We start from the raw sequence: 21,899 nt of genomic DNA, 5'->3' as shown, positions 1-21,899 counted from the left end.
AAGTGTAGTATGTAGGCTCAGTTTTGAATTCAGAGCAGGGCTTCTCCAGTGAGATTGCTGGGGTGTGAATCCTGTTGTCACCACTTCCCAGCTTATTTGGGGCAGGTTATTTCTTCCCCTCAGTGCTCAGTGTCCAAAAGTAATAATGTTACCTACCTGAAGGTTGAGTTAGTATTTGAAAACCATATAACTGATGGATAGTAATTACTTAATACCTATTTCTGAGATAAAGTGGATAAGCTACACCCCATGTAAGTGGGACTCAGGAATTACAGAGTATGCGGTGTTTGCTTAATTTAGCATAATTACATCATCCTTTACATTTTCAGCATATTTTAGAGTTATTCACAAGGCAGGCAATCTGTACCTGCTTGTTTTTATTACTCCTTTGAGAAGATACCCATTAGAGTCAAAAGGTAAACATAGTAAGTCAATATTTTCTTTAGTTATATTGTGAAATATTGCTATTAAAAAATTGCTATGTTACTAGGAGTTCTAGTCAGCATAACAACTTAAAAGCCAATGACACAAAAACCATAAAAGACATACAGATTGGGAAGGAAGAAATAGAAACCATTTTTTCTTATAGATGACATGATTGTCCATGCAGACAGTCCCAAAGCATGAAAAAACACCACCACCACCCAGAATGCTTGCAACTAGTATGTTTTAATAGTGTCGAGATATAAAATCATTATAGGGCCCTCCCTGGTGGCTCAAGGGGTTAAGTCTCAGCACTATGAAACTATCTGCAGCCACTGTAGTACCAGTTTGATCCCCAACGAGGGAGGTGACCCATATGGTGCAGCAGACCTATCCTGTCTCACCTGCTGCTCCCCTCAGCAATGTACTTCAATAGGTCTGCTGCTCTGCTCATCAATCTGACTCTGGTGAATCCTCTCACCTCTAGCCTTCACCCCAGCTCTTGTATACATAAATAAATAGATCTTTAAAAAATCAAACAAAAGAAAATCATTATACAAAAATCAACTGTGATTTTACATATTAGCAATGAACTATTGGGATTGGAAATTTTAAAATGTAGTTTATGATATCATCAAAATATATGCACTTTATATATACATATATATATATATTTTTTTTTAAAGATTTATTTATGCATGCATGCAGAACTGGGGTATGGGCCAGAGGTGCAGGGGCAGTGAGAGGATTAACCAGAGACAGAGTGGGTAGCAGAACAGGCAGATCCTGGAAGTACACTGCTGAGGGGAGTAGCGGATGAGTCAGGAAAGGTCTACCACGCCATGTGGTCACCTCTAGGGCTGGGGATCAAACTCACACTGAAGTGGCTGTGGCTCTCTGGCAGTGCTGTTGTGCCAGCACAGAGGGCCTGTATATTTATCTGTATATATATTTTTTAACAAAATATATGCAGGAGCTTTATTGAAAATTATAAAATACTGATAAAAGACCTAATACATGCAGAGATGTGCCATATTCATGGACTGCAAGACAATATTGTCAAGATGTTAATTATCCCCCAAGTGATACACAGATTCAACAAAATTCCAGTCAAAATTCCCGGAAGATATTTTTATAGTAAGTGATAGATCTCAGTTACCAGCTGATTCTAAAACTTATTCAGGAATGCTAACAGAACAACTGAAATAGCTCTTCTGAAAATAGAAGGTTGGAGTCGGAATCTCACAATGCTTGATTTCAATAGCTACCATAAAGCTACAACAGTTAAACAGTAGTATTGGCAGAAGGTAGACACATAGATGAATGGAGCAGAATAGAAAACCCAAAAATAGACTCACACAAATGTAGCCAGTTAATATTTAACAAAGAACCAGAGGTGGCTTTGGAGAAGAATTCAGTGGAGAAAGTAGTCCCTTTATAATACCAACCTTGACCCTTGATACTTCACTCCATTTATGAATATTAATTCAAAATGGGTCATTGACCTAAATGTGAAATGTAAAGAATGCTGTAAAACTTCTAGGAGAAAGCTTTTGTGACATTGGGTTAAGCAAAGATTTTTTTTAGGTTCTAATTCATGAAAGAATTGTTAAATTTTCCTACCTGAAAAAGAAATATCCAGATAATAGAAAGAACCCATAAACCTCAAAAATAAGAAAACAAAGCCAACAACAAAGTGACATAGGCTTTGAAGACATTACCAAAAAAAGGTGAGAGTGAATTTTACTCTATGAGAATTTAAAAAGTAAAGTTAGAAAAGAATACAAGTAATTAGAACAATGATTTATCTGAATTTGAAGTAGAGAAAAGTCAATCTTTTTCCGAGTTATGCTGTATAATAGTATTTTTAAATTATATGCATACACATTTTTAATGTTTTATATAACATCCCCAATATGGATCGATTCTCCTGCTTACATGTTCAGATCTAGGGAATATGCCTTATTTTTCTTGTGCCAATTATTTTCAGTGTCTAGCTTCTCTCAATCTGAAAGCTTTCTGCTTTTTATTTCTTATTTTATAATAAATAAAATTCTGCCAGTCAGTGTTCTAAAAATAACCATTGTCCCCTGTCCCCCCCACCAGTTATTGCTTTAACTTAGTACTTTTCTTTTCATGTCTCATTTAGTTTTCATCAGCACTTGTGTTACATGGTTTCTTGCAGCCCCATTTTTGCTGTCTGGATTTTGAAGCATTGCGACTGACTGAGAGGCTGGCACCTGTGGGTGCAGGAGGCAGATGGGATGTGTGGGTGCGATGTGGTGACTCATTTTTTTCATGTATTGATTTTTTATGTGGAAATTTTAAAGACCCCAAAGGAAAACTCTTTGTAGTAAAGTACCTGTAAGTCATTTTTATCCTTGAAAAAAGTCTTTTGAAGCTCCTTTGACCTGTCTTCTATTTTCATAATCAATAAGTTTTCTGTCTCTATCCTCCATTTCATTTGATTTATTTCTCCTTCAAAGAACATGAATTCTGATTTCACCTGCATTAGTTAAGGCCGACTGACAGCTTCTCAAGAATCTTCTTTATTTTTATGTGCTGCACTTTGGTTTTACATTCAGCTACACGTGTCTTTAATATTCTTTTTGTATTTTGGAAAGTTCTTTATTAAAGTGGCCAATGTTCATAATAGAAATTGCAAAATACATAGAAGGCATAAGGAAGAAAAAATAATTCATAATCCCATTACACAGCTATTCACATGCCTTACATTTTGGACTATAACTTTCCAGACTTTTAAAATTTATGTACATATGTACACATAGAATACTAAGTATTAAATGTGCACATTATATTTTAGTGTATCTGCCATGCATTGTAATGCATATGATGTATATTAATGTCAGTTACTATAGATTGAATTTACCCCATTACTAAATATTTCTATACTGTTTCTATGCTGTTATTTGAATTTTACCTAACCATTTAACTATTGATGGGTATCTTGGCATTTTCCATTTTTATTGTAAAGGTAATATTTCAGTAAGCCTATTAAAAATCCATTCAAATTAATAAGAATTTTCTCAGATTAAATGCTTAGAAATGGAATTACTAGGTCAAAAATGTGCATAGTTTTGAGGGTTGAAATATCCTAAAAAGTTTATATTTCCCCACAGCATGTAAGCATGCCATTCTCTGCATCTTTCTTGGCTATTCTGAAATATCTTTGGCTACTTGTTAGGCAAAATAATTGACACTGTATATTTGGCTTAATATACATTATAATGAGATGTAGAATATGTTTTTATATTTGTTTAACCATTTTAATTATACCTTTGTGCCTTTCTTTGCCTATGTCCACAGCCTAGTTTTCTGTTGTAATGTTTTTCTGCTTTAATTGACCAGTGGGAGATGACTTACACTGTTAAATAACAAAAATCCAACTGAACATACTTAATGCTCTCTGTGGCATTATTCAATGAGTCATGAATTGGGCAGTAAGCAGAAAGCAGGTGACAGGCAGAAAGGGGTTCCAAAGGGGTAGAGTAGGAAAGGTTTTTAAAGGTAAGATAAGGAAGTCACAGCAGAAAGCAATTATTTCAGGCCTAGGTAACCTACCTATGGGAAATGAAGTCTGTGATCACCTCATTTTCCTTTGGGGGATGTAAAGGATTACCCTCTAGATTCTGACCAGAAATTTTCACACTGGTCAGATGAGACTATGTTTTAGGAAAAGTTGTAACTGTAATTAGGTTAGGGCCTGAAATCTTATTTTGGTGGCATGGGCTTAGCACAAGTGACTCTATTTTGGATTTTTTTTTTTTTAACTATTTCCCCCTTTTGATCAAACTCTCAGTTACATTGAGAGATGTGATCAAAATTTAAGACCTTTGCACCACCCAGCTACCTCTTTGTAGTTCTCACAGCTTTTGTTACCTTTGTCTGATATCTGTAAATCATGATGTTTTGCTTAAACTTGACTGTCACAAGTCATGACTTCAGGCTCACAATCTTTAAGTCGGTCTTTACTTCCTTTCTGATATCTGAATCTTAGGAAATTCATTTGCTTGGTAGTTAGAGTCTGAAACATGCATTTAAAGTTTTCAAAGGATACAGTGCATCAAGGATTATTATGATTACAATAAGCAAGATAATTTCCAATTTTGGAGTATACTCTGGAACCATGGTCCCCAAGACCCAAACCAACCAAAAGAAACACCTCACTGAAGGAGTCACCTTTTAACCTCAATGCCCTGCTCAGTGATCTTATGTAGCTGAGTTTCAGTTTCCCCAGAAGTGTTACATCAGCAGTATTAACCCAGATGGTGCAGCTGGTGTTGGCCACCGCAGATATTCCTTCTAGCTCAGCCAAAAGACAACCAATGCTCTCCTATTGTGAAGAACAACTTTAGTCAGAAAGTCTAAGGCTCTTTATTAGGTTATTGGCTCAGCAACAGTCTCTTCAAGACTGCAGTCTCTTCAAGGGGTGGTGAATAGTCATATAGTCAGAGAAATAGAGACCTACTGAAGGACATGAATCCTGAGTCAATCAATGTCTCCTAGTGGGTCTTTTCTAACCTAACAGTGTAAATTCAGGCTAGTTGACAATGAAATGCCTTAGCTCATTTGTAGGGAGTTAGGAACATAGCTTCATAATCTTAAGAACATTGCCCTGGTATGCCCCAGCTACGTGAGCATGCATGCACACACAAGAACAACACCCCCCGACAATGATAAACTCTGCCCAGGCACAAGCTATTTTCCTTCAGGAGGTACTGTGAGTGGAATTGCTTCGCTTAGGCATTCAATCTGGGGTTAGTCAGGTTTTCAGCTCAACTGGAAAGAGAATCTCTTAGCCTGAAATAGTTATTCTAAATGCCTTGCAAGACATAGCACTGCTGTTGAGATGTCTTAGTGAGTGGGGCAGATCTGATCTAGGTAATCGTGGGAACATGGGGGTGCAAATGTACTAAGGTTTACATGGTGATTGTGTCTAATTGAGTGCATGCGGTTATAATTGGAGAAAGGAAAAATCAATGGACTAGATGTTCTGGTTATAGAAGTTGGATTTAGTAAGAGATGTCTAAGAGAGGTTGATTGTCATTTACAGTGACATTGGGAATACAAGTATTAGTCACAGGTATGACCAAGGGATCTCTAGTATTATGGATTAGTCAGGCTTTTAATGACAAATCCAGCGATCTGAAAGTTTACTCCCCTCACAGTGACCTGGGAGATAGGAATAGGGCATTACCTTCTCAGACAAATGCCAGACAGATTAAAGGCAAGAGAGACGAGAAAGGGTTTTTTGTTTATTTAGATTACGAAGTCTCAATTCAGTGTCTTCCAGCAGAAGTCGTCTACCTGAGTATCAACTACTTCTGTCCCTTGCCAGTGTTCTTCAGAGGGCTGCAGCATCTGTGCAAGACCAGATAGATGTCAGGTGAACTCTTCTTCCTGTGAGATGAGATGAAGGCTCAATGACTTCTAGTTTTGCAGCAATATCAATGGACAGGAGCACTTGGTAACGTCCCCCAGCGATGGGGTTTGAGACCCAACTTCCTCTGATATTAGTTCCAGAATTCCCAATCACCCAGGTCTCAGACTGTGGCCAACAGGATCTTTTTAATTGGATCCCACAAAACTTACCTGACATGTGAATGACAGGCTTTAGAATAAGACATGAAAGACCTATGAAAGCTGGTTATAGTAACACAACACAGCAAGGAATTGGCTGGAGGTGGCATACCTCCAGCCAGTCTGCTAGTGACTATCTCAGGAGTTTGGGGACTGTTATGTCCCACAGAGCATTCTAAGAAAAGTCAGCCAAACCAAAGGCTATCCCTTAGACCAGGGAGTCCAGTAGTTTCAGCAAGTTTCAAGGTTTTAATTTGGGAGACCCATTAGTTTTCTTGTCTTGCCTGGTGATTGAGGTGATAGAATGGTAGTAATTCCAAGAAGGCTGTAAGGCTTTTATTAAGGTGTAGGGTAAGTGAAGATTGCTTTGCTTTGTTGGCCTCTGTGGCTATCACCTGTGACCCTGCATGCAGGAGATGCTGGGGATCGTGGGCTGGGGATGTGCATGCCTGATGGTGGACACCTGGAATGTGGTGGGGGCGTGCGTAAGTAGGCGCACCTGCACCTAGCTGAGCATGTAAGTGGGCTGAGCATATAAGAGTGGCATGACCACAGAGGAGGGCAGTGTCATGGAGGACAGTTGGGTGGCAGAGTGTGGTGGAGAATGGCCCGAGAGGAAAGAGCATGTGGGGGTCTCGGTTCCTGTCTTCTGCTGGCTTGTCCCCTCTTACCTGTGGGGATGATGCCAAGGACTCCAAGGTTCTCTCTCAAACTGCCTGCACTGATGGTGAACCTACCTAGCTTGGGATGGCTGTAGGACTTAAGGCTTATATGATTTGGCCAAGTGAAGTGGGAGTCTCTATCATTGGAGATTGTGGAAGGTAGGCTCCAAGTGGGAAACAGTTTTCCAACAATTTCTTTACCACTGTGAAGGCATCAATTTTGTGGCAGAAGGTTCTCATAGGAGGTTAGTCTGCTAACACAGAAATGTTGTGTCAATTCAGAGTTAAGAAGACTGAACAGGGCCCTCCCTGGTAGCGCAGTGGGTTAAAGCACTGCACTAAGAAGCGTAAGCCACTTCCACATGAGTTCGATCCCCGCCTGCCCCGGAGGAGATCCACATGGCGCGGCAGACCTCTCCTGACCCGCCCGCTGCTCCCCTCAGCAGTGTACTTTGATCATCTGCCTGTTCTGTTCCCCACTCTGTCTCTGGTGAAGCCTCTCACCCTCCGCATCTCTGGCCTGTACCCCAGTTCTGTATGAATAAATAAATAAATCTTTAAAAAAAAAAAAGAAGACTGAACAGTGTGTGGCGTTTGTAAATAAACATCATTTTCTAAGGTTAAATCTGTTGAGGCTTTTACTAACTTTACAGCTGCTTCTATAGCCTCAAGACTGCTGGCATAGGTGTGGGAAATTGAATCACTTTGCCTCCTGTAATAGGCAACAGGTCTATGTTTATGCCTTGTTCTTGTGTGAACATTCCTGGTGTCTACTTATCTCATGTACAAATAAAGTGAAAGGTCTGGAATAGTTAGGTAGGCTTAAGGCAAATATTTCTTGCAGAGCTGGTTATAGTCTTGGGGGAAAAACAAAACAAAACAAAACAAAAAACCTATTCATGTTTATCTTTCCAAATAAGGAATTCAGAGACTGACATTTTAGTAAGTTCGTAGAATAGGAAGCTGATAAAGAAAAATCAGGATCTTATAGTCTAATACCAGCTTAACCTGGAAGCTCCTGAAGCTGTCACTTAGTATAAGTCTAGAAAACTCTTGGATTTGCTTAATCTGTAAAGAGATGGCTGGATTTCTTCAGCACTTAGATTATGAACTAGGTAATGAAATTTCTAGAGATTATTGTAATTTTCCCTTAGAAAATATATGTCCCTTTCCAGCTAACTGTTGCAGCCATTTCATTGAATCTTGTAGTGATACCTCTTGGATAATTGAGGATAGTGAGGTTTTATAGAAGAGAGGATTTGCCGGGGAACTAGAGGATATTTGGTGGAGTACTTGGGTGAAATAAGAAGTGTTCTCAGTGAACTTTAAGAAGTGACTTCTAGGTATATTGCTATTTGTATCAGATGAAGGCAAGTAGCTATTGACTGTTAGGGTCTATAGGAATGCTGGGAAATGCTGAACAGAGGCCCACAATGGTGAACCATTTGAGTCTGGTGGAACTTGTAACTGTTTAGTTAATAACTCTTAAATCCTTGGCACATCACTATTGATGCACATTAGGTTTCTGGATTGGCAGGATCTGCGTCTCCGTCTCCGGGGCCAGTACTGGAAATGATTAGCCTCTGAGTGACTAAGGGGTGTGAGGCCTTGCATGGCCTCAGGCTTCAGTGGCTATGGAGGCGGTTTGGAAGAGTTTAGTGGTGTGTACCTGAACATTTATAGGCCATGCACTTTTCATTCTAATATCAAGGTTACAAGTAGCCCACATATTAAGTTAGGTGACTTGGGTTAGAATTCTTACTCTTCTAATCTAAAGGAAGATTGTAAAAAACTTAAAAGATTAGGTTCAGGCTGGCTAGGAAAGTCAAAGTGAGGTCTCCATTGGAAGCAAAACATACTAGTTTTAATTTAAAAAGTAGATCTTTACCTAATATTTTTGCTGATACTGTATCATCTAGCAAAATATAATTCTTTCAGTAAAAGGTCCCCAAATCATTAGTACTGACTGACACAAATTCTTCCTGAACTTTGTTATATACTCTTATCATGGAAAATTTTAACTGAGGGACTTGTGGAGTCACAGGAAGAACATTTCCACATATTTTTGGCCACTTATATCTAATGTAAATTATAAGCACCTATTCTTTATCTGTTATTTGTCTTCTTGATTTTTAAGAACTTTTAACCTATGTTTATCCCCTCAAGATACTTGGTTTTGCTGACAAGACTAAGGAATCAAAGCCACGCAAAAATCTTTTATATAAAATACTCAGAGGTTTGTACTATTTTAAAAAATAAAGTAGGAAGCGTAACTCTGGTATCAACTAAAATTTGGCAGGCTTTCCCATTTATTTTAATTTTAGTTTCCTTTTGGCTGTTTAAGGTAATTACTGGTCACAGTTTACTGAAGAATTTTAGAGGCTCATCAGTTCTAGGAGGACCCATATGGGGGGCTCTTCCCTGTGGTTACATTTAGAGGCACTTGAACTGAAGAATTTGTATGGTTCTTTAAGGATATCGTTTTTTCCATTGTTTCCCTGGATCACAAAAGAGGACAATGATACTTGGGCCAGTGTTTCCCCAGGGAAAGGGGAGTTTTCAGGTTCCCTGCCCCACCCAAGGAAGGGTGGAGCTGAGCTGGAGAAGACTGGGTAAGGGGAAGAGAGAGAGAAGATTGGAGGAGGCATGTAGAACAGAATCGTGTGAAGAAATTGCACTTGGTTCTCAGCATTGGACTTAACAGCCAGGGACCTGGGGGACATGGAAGGACACACCTGAACGAGATGTGGGGCTGACAGTGGCAGCCTTTATCTTGAGTTGGGTTTGATTTTATTCTCTTGCTTCCAAACTTGCCTAGCCCTTTCTGCCCCTCTGCTATGGGTCCACAAGAGAAGGTGCCTAAGATTTATAGCAAGATTTTGTGCCTGAGCAGTCCTGCCTTGGGCCAACCCTGTTGGTCTGGGCAATTACCCACAAGGGGATGGGTAACTTAGGGTGCTTGATTTGGAAGCTATATTCTTTTTCTTCTCTCTGTTGCTCACTAATTGCATTAAAGTTACTTTTTATGGACAGCCTTGCACACTAGAATATGTTTTGTCTTGAGGAGGTAGATGGCAGAACCTATTTTGAGCAAGCAGGTTTGGGGTCTCAGGGTGCCCTCCTTACCCTGTAATATTTTGACAATGAACCCTTACAAGGGTGTAATGTGTGGATAGGGGTGGAGCGTGGAGCGTGGGGAGCAGGTATTTTAGGTTTCTGGCCTGGAAACGGTTGCAGCTGTAAGGTCAGCAGTTTAGCAGATGCTGGTTTATGATTTTGCTCCAGGGTCCTCTCAAAGTGCTCAGCTTGAGCTCAGTCAGACCCATGACCTCCTAACCTATTTTCTGCCTTTTTTTGTCAACCACTAATCTCAAGAGATAACCATTTACAAAGAGGAGCTAAAGAAGGTTCGATGGCCTTTCTTAGTATATAGGACTCAGAATGCTAAAGGAAGAAGACTTCCAAACAGGCTTTCATCTAATCACCTTCCTTTATTGGCATGTTTAAATAATAGACCAATAAGTACACACAGGGAAAACCTTAGGAATACCTTGTAAAAGATAATTTGATATTCTGTGAGCTCTTTCTGGTCCAGGTTCTCAAATATGGTCCTCTGGGTTTGCAGTTTAACTTCCCATATCCTTTATGGTCTTTACTAGGGCTTCCCAACTTGTCCACATGCTGATAGGTCAGCAGTCTGGTGTCCTCAGCCCCTACATTGACTATATTCTTAAATGACTTCTGGAGACTCTCTTGGGCTTGGGAGATTCTTTAATTATGACCCTTAATTTTGATCTTTGTCCAAGGGAGTGAAGGATGACTGAGAAGGTTCATCTGCAACCTTGTGTAGCTTGATTCGAAAATATAAGTGACCTAAAATGGAAAGGCAATTCAGAGACTTGGCAAACATGAACTCTGTAAAGAAGCAAAGAAGGCAACAGTAGAAGTCACATCAGGCTTTATTTAACTTATAATGAATCTTTTAATGAAGCTATTTTAGACTTTTCAAACATTTTAGAAGCTTCTGTGTACCTATTAAAATAGGTATCCTATTTGTTCAGTTTGGAAACCCTTATTTTCTAGTGCACTTCTTAGATGAATGATCTTGTCTAATTGAAACATTCCCCATAATGGCCATTGTAATTAGATTGTTTTGGTAAGATGTTACCCTTTTGCAAGATATCTACAGCTTCTGGTGCTATAGTTGTCAGACATAAAGTAAGCAGGTTAACTGGGAGGCAGGGTACTTGAATTCTCTGGAATTTAAAGATCTTTTATTAATTTATTAGTGAAGTACTCTTGTTTTACATCTTTTCCAATATGGTGACAATATAGTATTTCTCACCTAAGGTGTGGTTATTGTAGCTCTCCCACTATCAAAGCACCCCATTAATTCTCCAACAAGGTCCATTGTGCTCTTGCTACCTCCACCCCCATTCTCCTCCTTGTCCCTCTCCCCGCTTCTCCCCTGGCTTCTTGGATGCCTCACATCTATGATCCGTTTTCAAGGATTAGTTTTATATTTTGTCTTTGTTTTACCGTTTGTTTGGTTTATCTGTGTTCCACATGTAAGTGATCCCAGCCCGTATTTATCTTTCTCCTTCTGGCTGATTTCATTTAGCTTATTCCAGCACCATCCATGTTGCCAAAGCAATTTACACAATCAGTGTAATCCCAATGAAAATTTCAGTGGCATTCTTCAAAGAAATGAAAAAAAATATTTCTGAAATTCATATACAAATACAGAAAACCCTGAATAACCAAAGCTCTCCTAACTAAAAAGGGGGAAAACTGTGATGTTACACTTCTGGACTTCAAACTATACCATCAAGCCACAATAACTAAAGCAACATGGTACTGGAATAAAAGCTGACCACTGGTATAGAATAGAGAATCCAGAAATTCCCATCTCTTAAAGCTGGCCCTTTTGTATCTTACTACCCCATCAATAATCAATTACATGACCTGGCCAAAGACCACTGTGCATCTGTAACAGTTCTACTGTGGAACCTGGAACTAGGCGTTGTGGCCTGATTCCAAATCAGTTAGGATTGCAGCTGCTGCAGCAGTTCTTAACTTGGAATCTAGGGACAAAATCAAAGGCTGGGATTTCTAAACAAATGGGGGCTTGTAGTATGAAAAGCTAGAGACTTAGTTCTGGGCAAAACCATCTGCCAGCTCAGTTGGGCTCCAGACTAAACTGTACCAGCTCAAACTGACCGGCCCTGTATTGGGAAAATACTTCAATTGAGAACTTGGGTGCAAGAGAACAGAACTCAGAAACAGAGCGGGAATTTATTTCCTCTTCCTTTGGGGAATGGGAAGGATTATTGTATGAGTGTTGACAAAAAATTCAATGATGACTGGGGGGGAGTTTAACTACATTTAGATTAGGTGTTAAGCCTTCGTAGGCTTAGCACAAATGACTCCATTCTGGGTTTGTTTCTTTTTAATATTAATATTTTAGTTGTCAGTTTTACGTATTTAAATTGACTAATATTTTTAAGTATGTTTTATTTTCATTTCAATTGTGAATGCAAACAAAAAAATACCTTGATATTTTCCAAAAGTATTTATGATAATAAGGGAAGCTTCTTGGTTTTCATAATTATTTTGTATCTCAGCATCTAACTAAATTACTTATTGTAGTTAGATACTCTGGTTTCTTTTCATATCAGATCAATCTTTCACCTTTTACTTATGGATAATAGTTGATTGTAACATCTACAAGTAAAGATAATTGTGTATTTTAATATACAGAATTTTACCTCATTTCTAAAAATAGTTCTGCTTTATGCAGGATTTTCAAGTCAATGGGAATAATTGATAGCTTTCTTTTTGATTTTTTTTTTCATGGAAATACATCTAAACACAAAGTTAGCCGTTGAAATACATTATTCGTCATACTCATAATTCCCTTAGATTTTGTCACTTTTTTTTTAAAAGATTTATTTATTTACGCATACAGAGCTGGGGTACAGTCCAGAGGTCTAGCAGCAGTGAGAGAATTCACCAGAGACAGAGTAGGGAGCAGAACAAGCAGATCAATGAAGTACACTGCTTAGGGGAGCAGCAGGTGGGTCAGGAGAGTTCTGCTGGGCCATGTGGGTCACCTCTGGGGTGGGGATTGAACTCATGCTGAAGTGACTTTAGCTTTTTAGTGCTGTTCTTTTAACCAGCTGCACCACCAAGTAAGGTCCCTGATTTTGTCACTTATTTTTAATGTGAAATAGATTTTGAATTTTAATTAAGGAACTTGGGACAGATGATGCTGATGATTTTTTTCCATTGAATCATCCCTGTATCCCCTAAGCACATTTTAAACCCATGCATGATCTTATTGTATAGAATAACACTAAGTGCATTTTGCTCATTTTTATTGCAGGTTTTTCTCCATAGATATAAATGGGTTTGACACTAATCTGAATTTCATTTTCGTACATTAACAAATTTTGGCATGAGCTTTATACTATTTCAGTATTAGTCATCTATGACCTCCTTCTTAGTCATACTTTACCTTCTCTTTTTCTTGATATTTACTGGGGACTTACTTGGTATTAATTAACTACAAAATAAAGCTCTGGTTCATTCATAAACTTACCTATTTGATTTTTTAAATTCTGTTCTACATTTATTATATATTGCTGTTTCCCATGGATCTGCTTCTGGAAAATTCTTACTATTGAAATTTAGCTCAAACTTCCCATCACTGTAGACTCTTTTTAGTTTCCAGTAATTACACAATCTTCTTGCTCAAATGTAGGCTTACTGCATTTTATAAAACTACTTCTGGGTATAACGGCAAATCAAAAATTCAGTGGTATATGAAGAGGGAAAGTCCCTATCATTTCTTTGTTTCTTCTTTTTGAGTACTAAGTCACAGAAACCAAGATGTGCTTACGGGGCATTATTTTGGTGTCATCTTTTAGGGGACTTTGTTTTCTGTTTGCAGATATTGCTGTGGTGGAGATGAGTGATGCCTTCCGACAACCATCCTTGTTCTACCACCTTGGAGTGAGAGAGAGCTTCAGTATGGCCAACAACATCATCCTCTACTGTGATACTAATTCTGACTCACTGCAGTCACTGAAGGTACATCATGTGTCTTCTACATATTTAATTTAGGCACCGAGTTTTAGGGTGTCCTCCAAAGAAAATTAAGTAGTTTATATTTTTGAAATGATGTTTTTGCCAATCTGATAATTATACAATTGCTAGTTAGTTTGCAGGTTTTATTTAGAATTCAGTATAGAAATGTGAAGAAAATAACTGTTGAGTTGTGAGTGCTAGTTAGAGCTGCAGCTGTTGAAACTGTGTTCCTGGGAAGACATCAGCTCACACCTGAAAAAGAGGAACTTGCATAAAGTATAGGGAAGCTTCCCCCGGGTCACCATTGGGGGTTTCACTGGCACACCTGTCCCCAACTAGCAATATGCTTCTTGCTAAAAGTACTCTGAGTTTGTACTTTCTTTCCCTCAATATCATCAGAAAACTGCCAAATTTCCTGGGACATGATTTCAATTAAGATAGGAGAGGGGAAATAAAAACTTACTCTATTTGTCTACAAAATGCAGGGTGTCCAGATGTCATTCTCTTCATAATAGGAACTTAATGATCATGAAGGTATTTCCTCTATCCTGCATTGTAGGGAAAAAGGCTCCCTATAATGCTTTTGCGAGGTCTAGTCATTTTACACTACCTGATTCTTTGAAAAGCATCTCAGTTTAGTGAGATGCATGCTGAGCCTGGTATCATTCATTTTCTTTGTGAAGCTTCAGCTGGTTCCATGTGGCTTTTTCTCATCTATTTCTTCCAGTACCCAAATCAAAGCCAACGGGATGCAGAGTGCTAAAGCCAGAGCTGTGTATCTAATGGCTCAGTAATTGTTATATGAAGATCTCTAACCCAAAATCATGCAAAAAATTTTTTTATTTTTATCGGAACTTCCAGAGCTTAGTAACTTTCTCTGAAAAACCTGCAGTTTCATTTAGTAAGTTCATTTACTGTATGCCAGGCATCGTGCTGGGCATCCCTAGGGTCGTCCTTTCCGAATACTGTGTAATAATGAGAAGAGATTTGCCCCAGCCTCAGTTCATTTTTTTCACTTGAAGCAATTTTCTAAGAAACGCCTACTTAATTTTACCCCTTTAACTAATAAATACATAATAAAGTTTCATGATGGTGTACTTTTAACTAAGCTTTTTGATTTTCTAGGATTTACAACATATATTAACCATTGGTGGAGTAAAATTATTTTTTGTTCTCTTCATTTTTCTTTGGTTAAATTTATTTTAAACTGTGTTATACATCTTTCCCTCTATCCTATTTTTCTTCTTGCCTTGCTGGCCTCTGAAGATTTAATTTTATGACTATTCCTTCTTAAGAATTAAAGTTACATTTGAGAGAAAAGTAATGAGAACTTTATATGGGAGAAATAAACTGATATTTAGTTGCTTCCAACTAATCATAGTGTAAAAGTAATTAGTATCTAAATAGTGTTCTTTTAAAAGACTAGTCTCTCTAAGCTTCAGGCATTTATCTTGTACGTAATAGCTGCTTGTCATTGAGCAGTTAATATGTGCTAAAGTACTAAGTGCATTTACCCACATACATTATTTAATACTTAAAGTTTCCCTGTTAGATAGGTAGATGTTCTATCGCATTTTTAGAATTGCAAACTGAGAGCTAACATCCTTTTTCCCCCCTGATTCCTTATTTCGTTCCTCTACATACCTCCTATAAATGAAACCATTCAATATTTTTCTTTTTCCTTCTGGTTTATGTCACTGAGCATGATCCCTTCCAGCTCCATGCTGCAAAGGGCATGAGTTTATCTCTTTTGAGTATAGAGTAGTATTCCAATGTGTAAATAAGTCACATCTTCTTGATCCAGTCCTCTATTTTTGGGCATTTGAGTTGCTTCCATAGCTTACCTATTGTACATTATGCTACAATAGACATAGGGGTGCAGGTGTCCTTATATATATATATTTTACATTAGTTTTCATTTTGTACATTTTTTTCATCTCAGTTGTAATCCCCATGAGTTTCCCACCACCATTTTACCTGTGTGCTGCCATCACTATAATAAAGTAAAAATCAGAATATAAGGCAACTATAGATCAGAGACATTCTGTAGGGGAGGAGTGTCGGAGACCATCTCCAACCTTTGGGGTGTCTCGAGGCAGCACAGGCAGGACCCTAAGATGGGAAGGCGTTGGAGAGCGGATATTCCAAAAAGGGGGAGAGGGGAACGGATGTGAGGAAGACACGGGAGTCAGGATAGGGTGCTTTTCCTTCAGCAGGTCTTTATTTATACTGTGTAGCAAGTAGTTAATTGTAATAATGCATAGGGTAAGTTATTGAGATATCTCCATAAAGCATTCTCAAGGATAAGGGAAAAGACATTCTTCTGCTTACAATTTTATGGTATGCTAAATTATACGTTTTTGTGACACTTATCATATATACAGTTGTCTACTTATCATTAAAGGAAGAGGGGTCTGGAAAAGGGTGAGCTTGTTAGCAAAAGGTTGTTAGGGGTCTTGGGGTAGTAATAAATTGTGTTAGCAGTGTTATCAGTGATTGTCCAAAGAAAAGCTAATGGCTAATTTCAGGCTAGCAGAGAGTAGTTAGTGCTTGTTTTAAAAAGGAGTAAATTAAGAGAAAGTTATACAGTTGTATATCAAAAAACACCTGTGTAGTCAAGGTTAAAATTTGTCCATTATGCCCTGGGAGCCTTATCTAAAGTTTATTTTTATTCAAAGAAACCAAGGAAGCTTCCCAGGAGTTTTTTATGTCCTGGGGTCTTATTTCTCCTGGGGCTTGGCTTTTGTCTCAGGAGACAGAGGAATTTCTCCTCCTGGGGCAGCTTACCTGAACCAGCAGCTGCCTGTGTGGCTAAGACAATCCAGTTGTAAACTGAATGTTGCTCAGAATATTTTGATATTATGTTTATACAAAAAAGGGAGGTCATAACATAAGTTAGCAGTGGACAGTCTGATTTTTCAGAGTTTATCCCGATCCACCCGGAATCTTCAGACGATGGACGTTGCATAGCTTGTGTCAGAGGAGGAGAGAGAAGGACCAGGACAGGAGTGGGAAGAGCACAAGGTGTTAGAGTGATGGTGCATGGGTGAATTGGTGGTGGAAATTTCACAGGCATATCATACATGTACAAAAATAAATGGTGATGTAATAAATTGCCTAAGGTGACTGAGCTAGACCAGGTCTGCCTGACTCTTAACCATTACATTGTGCACTTCTGTCTCCTTAGAAGCTTATCAGACATTGCTGCTTGGTATGTCCATTCAGAAAAACCCACCGACTATATCTCTAGAGTAAATGTATGCAACACCCACTCATCTTTCTCTTCTTTCTTCCATTAACATAAGATCTTGTCAGGTTTTTTCCTAGTTAGATAGGTATCTGATTGCAGAGGACAGAGGTCTCAGGGATAGAAAGTATATTTTGCAGTCTGACAATATCCTCTGAACCCTCCAGTCTTCCATAGCTATGAGAAAATGGTGCGTGCACACATGTGCGTGTACGTGTGTGAGTTTTTAATTTTCTTTCTGTTGTAGTTAACTATAACTGTTATCCCTGCCACCTACCAAAAGAGAGAAAACTGCTGTGAAATGAGACATAACGAGATATTTATAAATATTTATAAATAGCATATACTTTTTAGGGATCAACCAGATAAAAATGAAGCATCTCTGTTTCCACAGGGCAAAGACAGATGAGAATGCTATTCTTGTCAAATATCTAGCTTCATTTTGGTTTATTCTTTGTACATCTAGGATGTACAGCTGCACTTGTTTTATCTTCATCTAGAGCTCATTGTTGAAGAGAGCGATTTCTCATTGGCAGCAATTTCTCAAAGAAATCATAGGGGGAAAATTTGTAACTTCAAACTGTTGAAAAAACAATGATAGACACTTTGAAAGTACTGAAAATTTATGGCTGAACTTCCATATGAAAGCATATTCAGAATCTAATCAATTCATGTACTTTCATTAAGATTCATATTTTTTAAAATCGCAAGTATTCTTGTAAGAATTAAATGTTTAATTACAATTTTTTTATTTTTTGCAAAAGTCAAGTTTTTAGTTGACTTCACTGAATATCTTTTATTTTATTAAATAATACACATCCAGAACTTTAATGCCTTTGTTCCAACTGTCTTAGGTAGCAATGAGCTCTTTCAGTGATTCAGCCCCACCAACCCTGACAGATTCCTAGACAACAGCAAAAACAAACTTCAGCTGTTTGAACTGTTTGTGCAGCCTATGATAAGAGCTTCTTATAGATTTTCTAAATATATTTTACTTAATTTTATTTTTTGCAGTCATATTTGGATTTAAAAATTTTAAAATGGCACTAACACTGGTTTACAACACTGTTATATGATTTAGGGGAATAGGTTCACCCTTCCTCAGATGTCACCACACCACACCCACCACTGGGGCACCCATGGTCTTTTACCTTAACCTATTGGGCCTCTTCTCCTTGTTGTTCTCACCCCCACTTTTCCTCCCCCTCTAAAAGATTCAGTTCTGTAGTCATATTACTAGGGGTTGTTTTGGTTTGATTTCTTTCAGTTTGTTTTGTTTCTCTATATCTATATATGAGCAAAATTATCTGATATTTGTCTTTCTCCATCCGACTTACTTTAGTCAGCATAATCCCCCCCAGTTCCATTCAAGTTGTCGCAAGTGACAAGAGTTCATCTCTTTTTCATTATAGCTCTATGTGTGTGAGTGAGAGACAGACAGATAGACACAGATAGAGACAGACATCTTCACTCCTCTGTTTTTGGACACTTGGTAGTTATAACTTGGCTATTGTAAATGGTGCTGCAGTGAACTTAGGGAGTGCAAATGTCCCTTTGAATTAGTGGTTTTGGGTAAGGTTCTAGAATTGGAATTGCTGGGTCATATGACATTTATTTTTAATATTTTGAGAAACATCCTTGCTAACACTGTTTTCTATAGGGGCTGGACCAGTCTGCAGTCCCACCAATAATGAATGAGGGCTCTTTCTCCACACCCTGACCAACATTTGTAACTTCTATTTTCTGTATTATTTTTTAAATAAGAGCATTATATGGGAGTGAGATGATATTTTATTATGGCTTTGATTTATAATTCCCTGAAGTGATACTGGACATTTTTTCATGTGACACTTAGCCATCTGTGTATCTTCTTTGGTGGAGTATTTATTTAGCTCTTCTGCCCATTATTTGAGTGGGTTATTTTTTTCCCCTTGAATTGTGTCAATTCTTTATAGATCTTGGATATTAGCCTCTGTTGGGTATATGATGTGCAGATATTTTCTCCCATTCAGTAGTGTTTTTTTGTTTTAATGATAGTTTCTTCTGTGGTGTAGAAGATTTTCAGTTTGATGTAGTGCTCAGTGTTTATTTCTACTTTTTTCTTGCTGTTGGAGTCAAGTCCCCCAAAATATCCCTGAAACCAACAGCATCGGATGCTTTGCATTTTTTCCTATATATTTTGTGATTTCTGGCTTTACATCCAAGACTGTGTTTAATCCATTTTGAGTTTGGCAGGAGAAAATGGTTTAGCTTCATTCTTCTGCACGTGTCTGCTTAGTTTTCTTGGTACCATTTGTTGAAGAGACTTCTCTTTCTGCATTGCATATGCTTATCTCCTTTGTCATAGATAACAATGAGTATTTGCTGGATAATTTTTAGCACTTTTAAGTAGCATCTAACCTAGCTAGTGTTACAAAGCACACATACAGCAAATGTTTGGGAGAAGTTGTGATTTCAAAATATGATTTTATAGAGCAGTCTAACAACTTATGAACCTGAAACACTGGTCCTGCCCCTTTTAACAATGCTGGTTCTGGACATTCCTGCAAGTATCTTGCCTATTTGATTGCCAACCACTGATTCATAAAGGTGCCCTCCATGATCCAGCAGAGCTGTCATATACACTTACTATTTCATGAAAGTTTTCTTTTTGTTGGGAAAGCAGACAGTCTTGTTCCTTGTTTTACTTATTTCAGAAATGATCTAGCTGAGCTGTAATCATTCTTTATAAAATTGGGGAAAGAAAGAGGTAATTTCAGGGGAAGCAGATAAAATTCATGTGAGCCCTGCTTTATGAACATTTTCTTTGTTTTGAATTGGCAAACTAGATGAAAGATTTATTTAGAGTCACTGACTTTTCAGTAGTAGAATTCCTGAAGTGTTGGAAAGGGCTTGATACTGGAGAGTCCAGTTTTTTTAATGTCAGGGAATTATCTGTACCATTGCCGTCCCTTATTGCCTCTTCTTCCATTCTCCCTCCCCCCACAAACACACATCTTAGAATTTTATCAAAGGGAGAGAGAAATCTAGGCTCCACTGTGAGTGGAAACTCATGACAGCACAGTTTGCCACTAGATAGTTCCTTCATTTGTAGAGATACTCATTGTAGGCCAATGAGATTTTATAACTGAAAGCGCCAGGGACACCTCTGCACAAGGAGAATAAGAATGTGAAAGCCCCTTGACTGTCATCCAGTGAGGCAAGAATTGATGAATTCTAGTCCCTTTTGTGCCTTATCAATAAATGCTACTTTCTATGGAAGTTGGGTTTTATAACACTCCAGCTTATGCTATTTGGATCCTTTTAAATGCATCCTTGAAATTATTTCTGAAATGTGTATGTAAAATGTAATTTACTATACAGAAATTCATGAGACCTGTAACATCTCAATAACAGGTTTTTTAAAGAAATGCATGTACTTGAATAATATGTTATAATTAGGTGTTGCTGAAAGAAACAGCTGGTGACAAAAGAGAGGAAGGTAATTGTAATAATGGCAACACATTTAAGGCGTTGGCATTAAGGAGCTGTTTCAAATGCTGAATGTAAAAATGTCGCTCATCAGCATCTTAGCTCAATTTAAAGACATCTATTTACAGTAGTGTTACTTATATTTCAGTGTGAAACAAAATTCACAGGGGATCAGAGTGTAGAATTCTACTAGGATTACTTTCCATGTTTATACCTTATTTTTGGGGATAGTTTTAATTGACAGTTACTCTGTCTCACCTTGGTCACAAACCTGGGTACAAAATGTTCCTAGGTCTGGTAATATAGAAATTGAGCTAAAGGTTTTGCCTTGGCAATATTGATACTGGTGTTGTATATGGCTTTCATAAACATTTCACTTGGTCTTTAAAAACAAACTAATGATAGGTAAAGAAACAAAGCAAATGAACAAACAAAACAAAACAAAATTTCAAACTATAAGAACAAAATGATGGTTACCAGAAGGGAAAGGGAAAGCAGGGAGTGTAAATTGGCCAGTGAAAGCCAATGGGTGGAAGCTGGAGTTCTGGTGAGAAACATAAATGTAGTATGTAAAGGCATTGCTCTGAAAAGCTGTACATGTGAAATCTGTATAATGATGTAAACCAGTGTTTTAATATATAGATTGGGCATACAGACTTTGCAGATAAAAAAAAAAAAACAAAGAGTAGTAACTTAGAGACATATAGTAAGTATCAGGGCAGGGCAAAGTCTGTTATCGGGGATATTTTCCTCTAAGTCTGGCTATGGACTTCTTATGCCCTGTAAAAATAGGACTTTCCAGGTTTTGTTAGTTTATTGAGCTTGTTTTTTTTTTTAATTTTTTTTATTTGAGCTTCAATGTAAGCGTAACATGTAACAACTGTACTTATTTTCCTGGCTATCAAAATGGCCAGATGGGCACCTCAGTTCTTCATGAGTCTGTTCACCTTTATTTTAGCAGCAAACAAAAGGGTAAGGTGAGTCCCATCTTCTCAGTGAGGCCTAGTGTGTTCAGTCTGATTGTTCCTTGTTTAAAGATGTACTTAGGTAAGAGGATGCCCTGGAAATATAGATATATCCCCCTCTGTCTCTCTCTCTCTTTTTTTTCCCTGACTGTGGTGGAAAGCATGCCAGATTTCCCTTCAACAAAAAGAAGAATCTGAAAGGAAGATCCAGAGGTCACTATCCAGGGCCATGTTTTCTCTCTGGCCGAGAAGTTTCACCCAGCTCTTTGCTTTCCTTTCAGGAAAGTGAGATTATGGTGACAGGTTCTGCTGAATCAGTTTGACTTGACAGTCCCACACCAGCCGTTCCTACGTCCTTAAAATGACCTTCAAAGTTTATTTTCCCAAATAGTTACCAAAGGTTGCCTTTGTCTTGTAATGAGATTTACCTAGACTAGATTC

At 38.0% G+C, this 21,899-nt stretch overlaps 1 protein-coding gene across 2 annotated transcripts in view; it reads left to right on the top strand.

Moving 5' to 3' along the window:
• MAP3K5 (mitogen-activated protein kinase kinase kinase 5) overlaps nt 1-21,899 on the top strand; it is a 198,912-nt gene that overhangs the window by 60,700 nt on the left and 116,313 nt on the right. For both annotated transcript variants that reach the window (XM_004673883.2, XM_012722711.1), the window contains exon 2: nt 13,639-13,778. In XM_004673883.2, the coding sequence (XP_004673940.1) occupies nt 13,656-13,778 (123 nt within the window). In that variant the 5' untranslated portion in view covers nt 13,639-13,655. The remainder of the gene's footprint in view (nt 1-13,638; nt 13,779-21,899) is intronic.

Source organism: Condylura cristata, unplaced genomic scaffold (assembly GCF_000260355.1).
Source record: "Condylura cristata isolate star-nosed mole 26May11 unplaced genomic scaffold, ConCri1.0 scaffold00001, whole genome shotgun sequence".
Taxonomy (NCBI): domain Eukaryota; kingdom Metazoa; phylum Chordata; class Mammalia; order Eulipotyphla; family Talpidae; genus Condylura; species Condylura cristata.
Note: the sequence above shows the minus strand (reverse complement) of the source record. Positions and strands in the feature narration are given on the sequence as shown.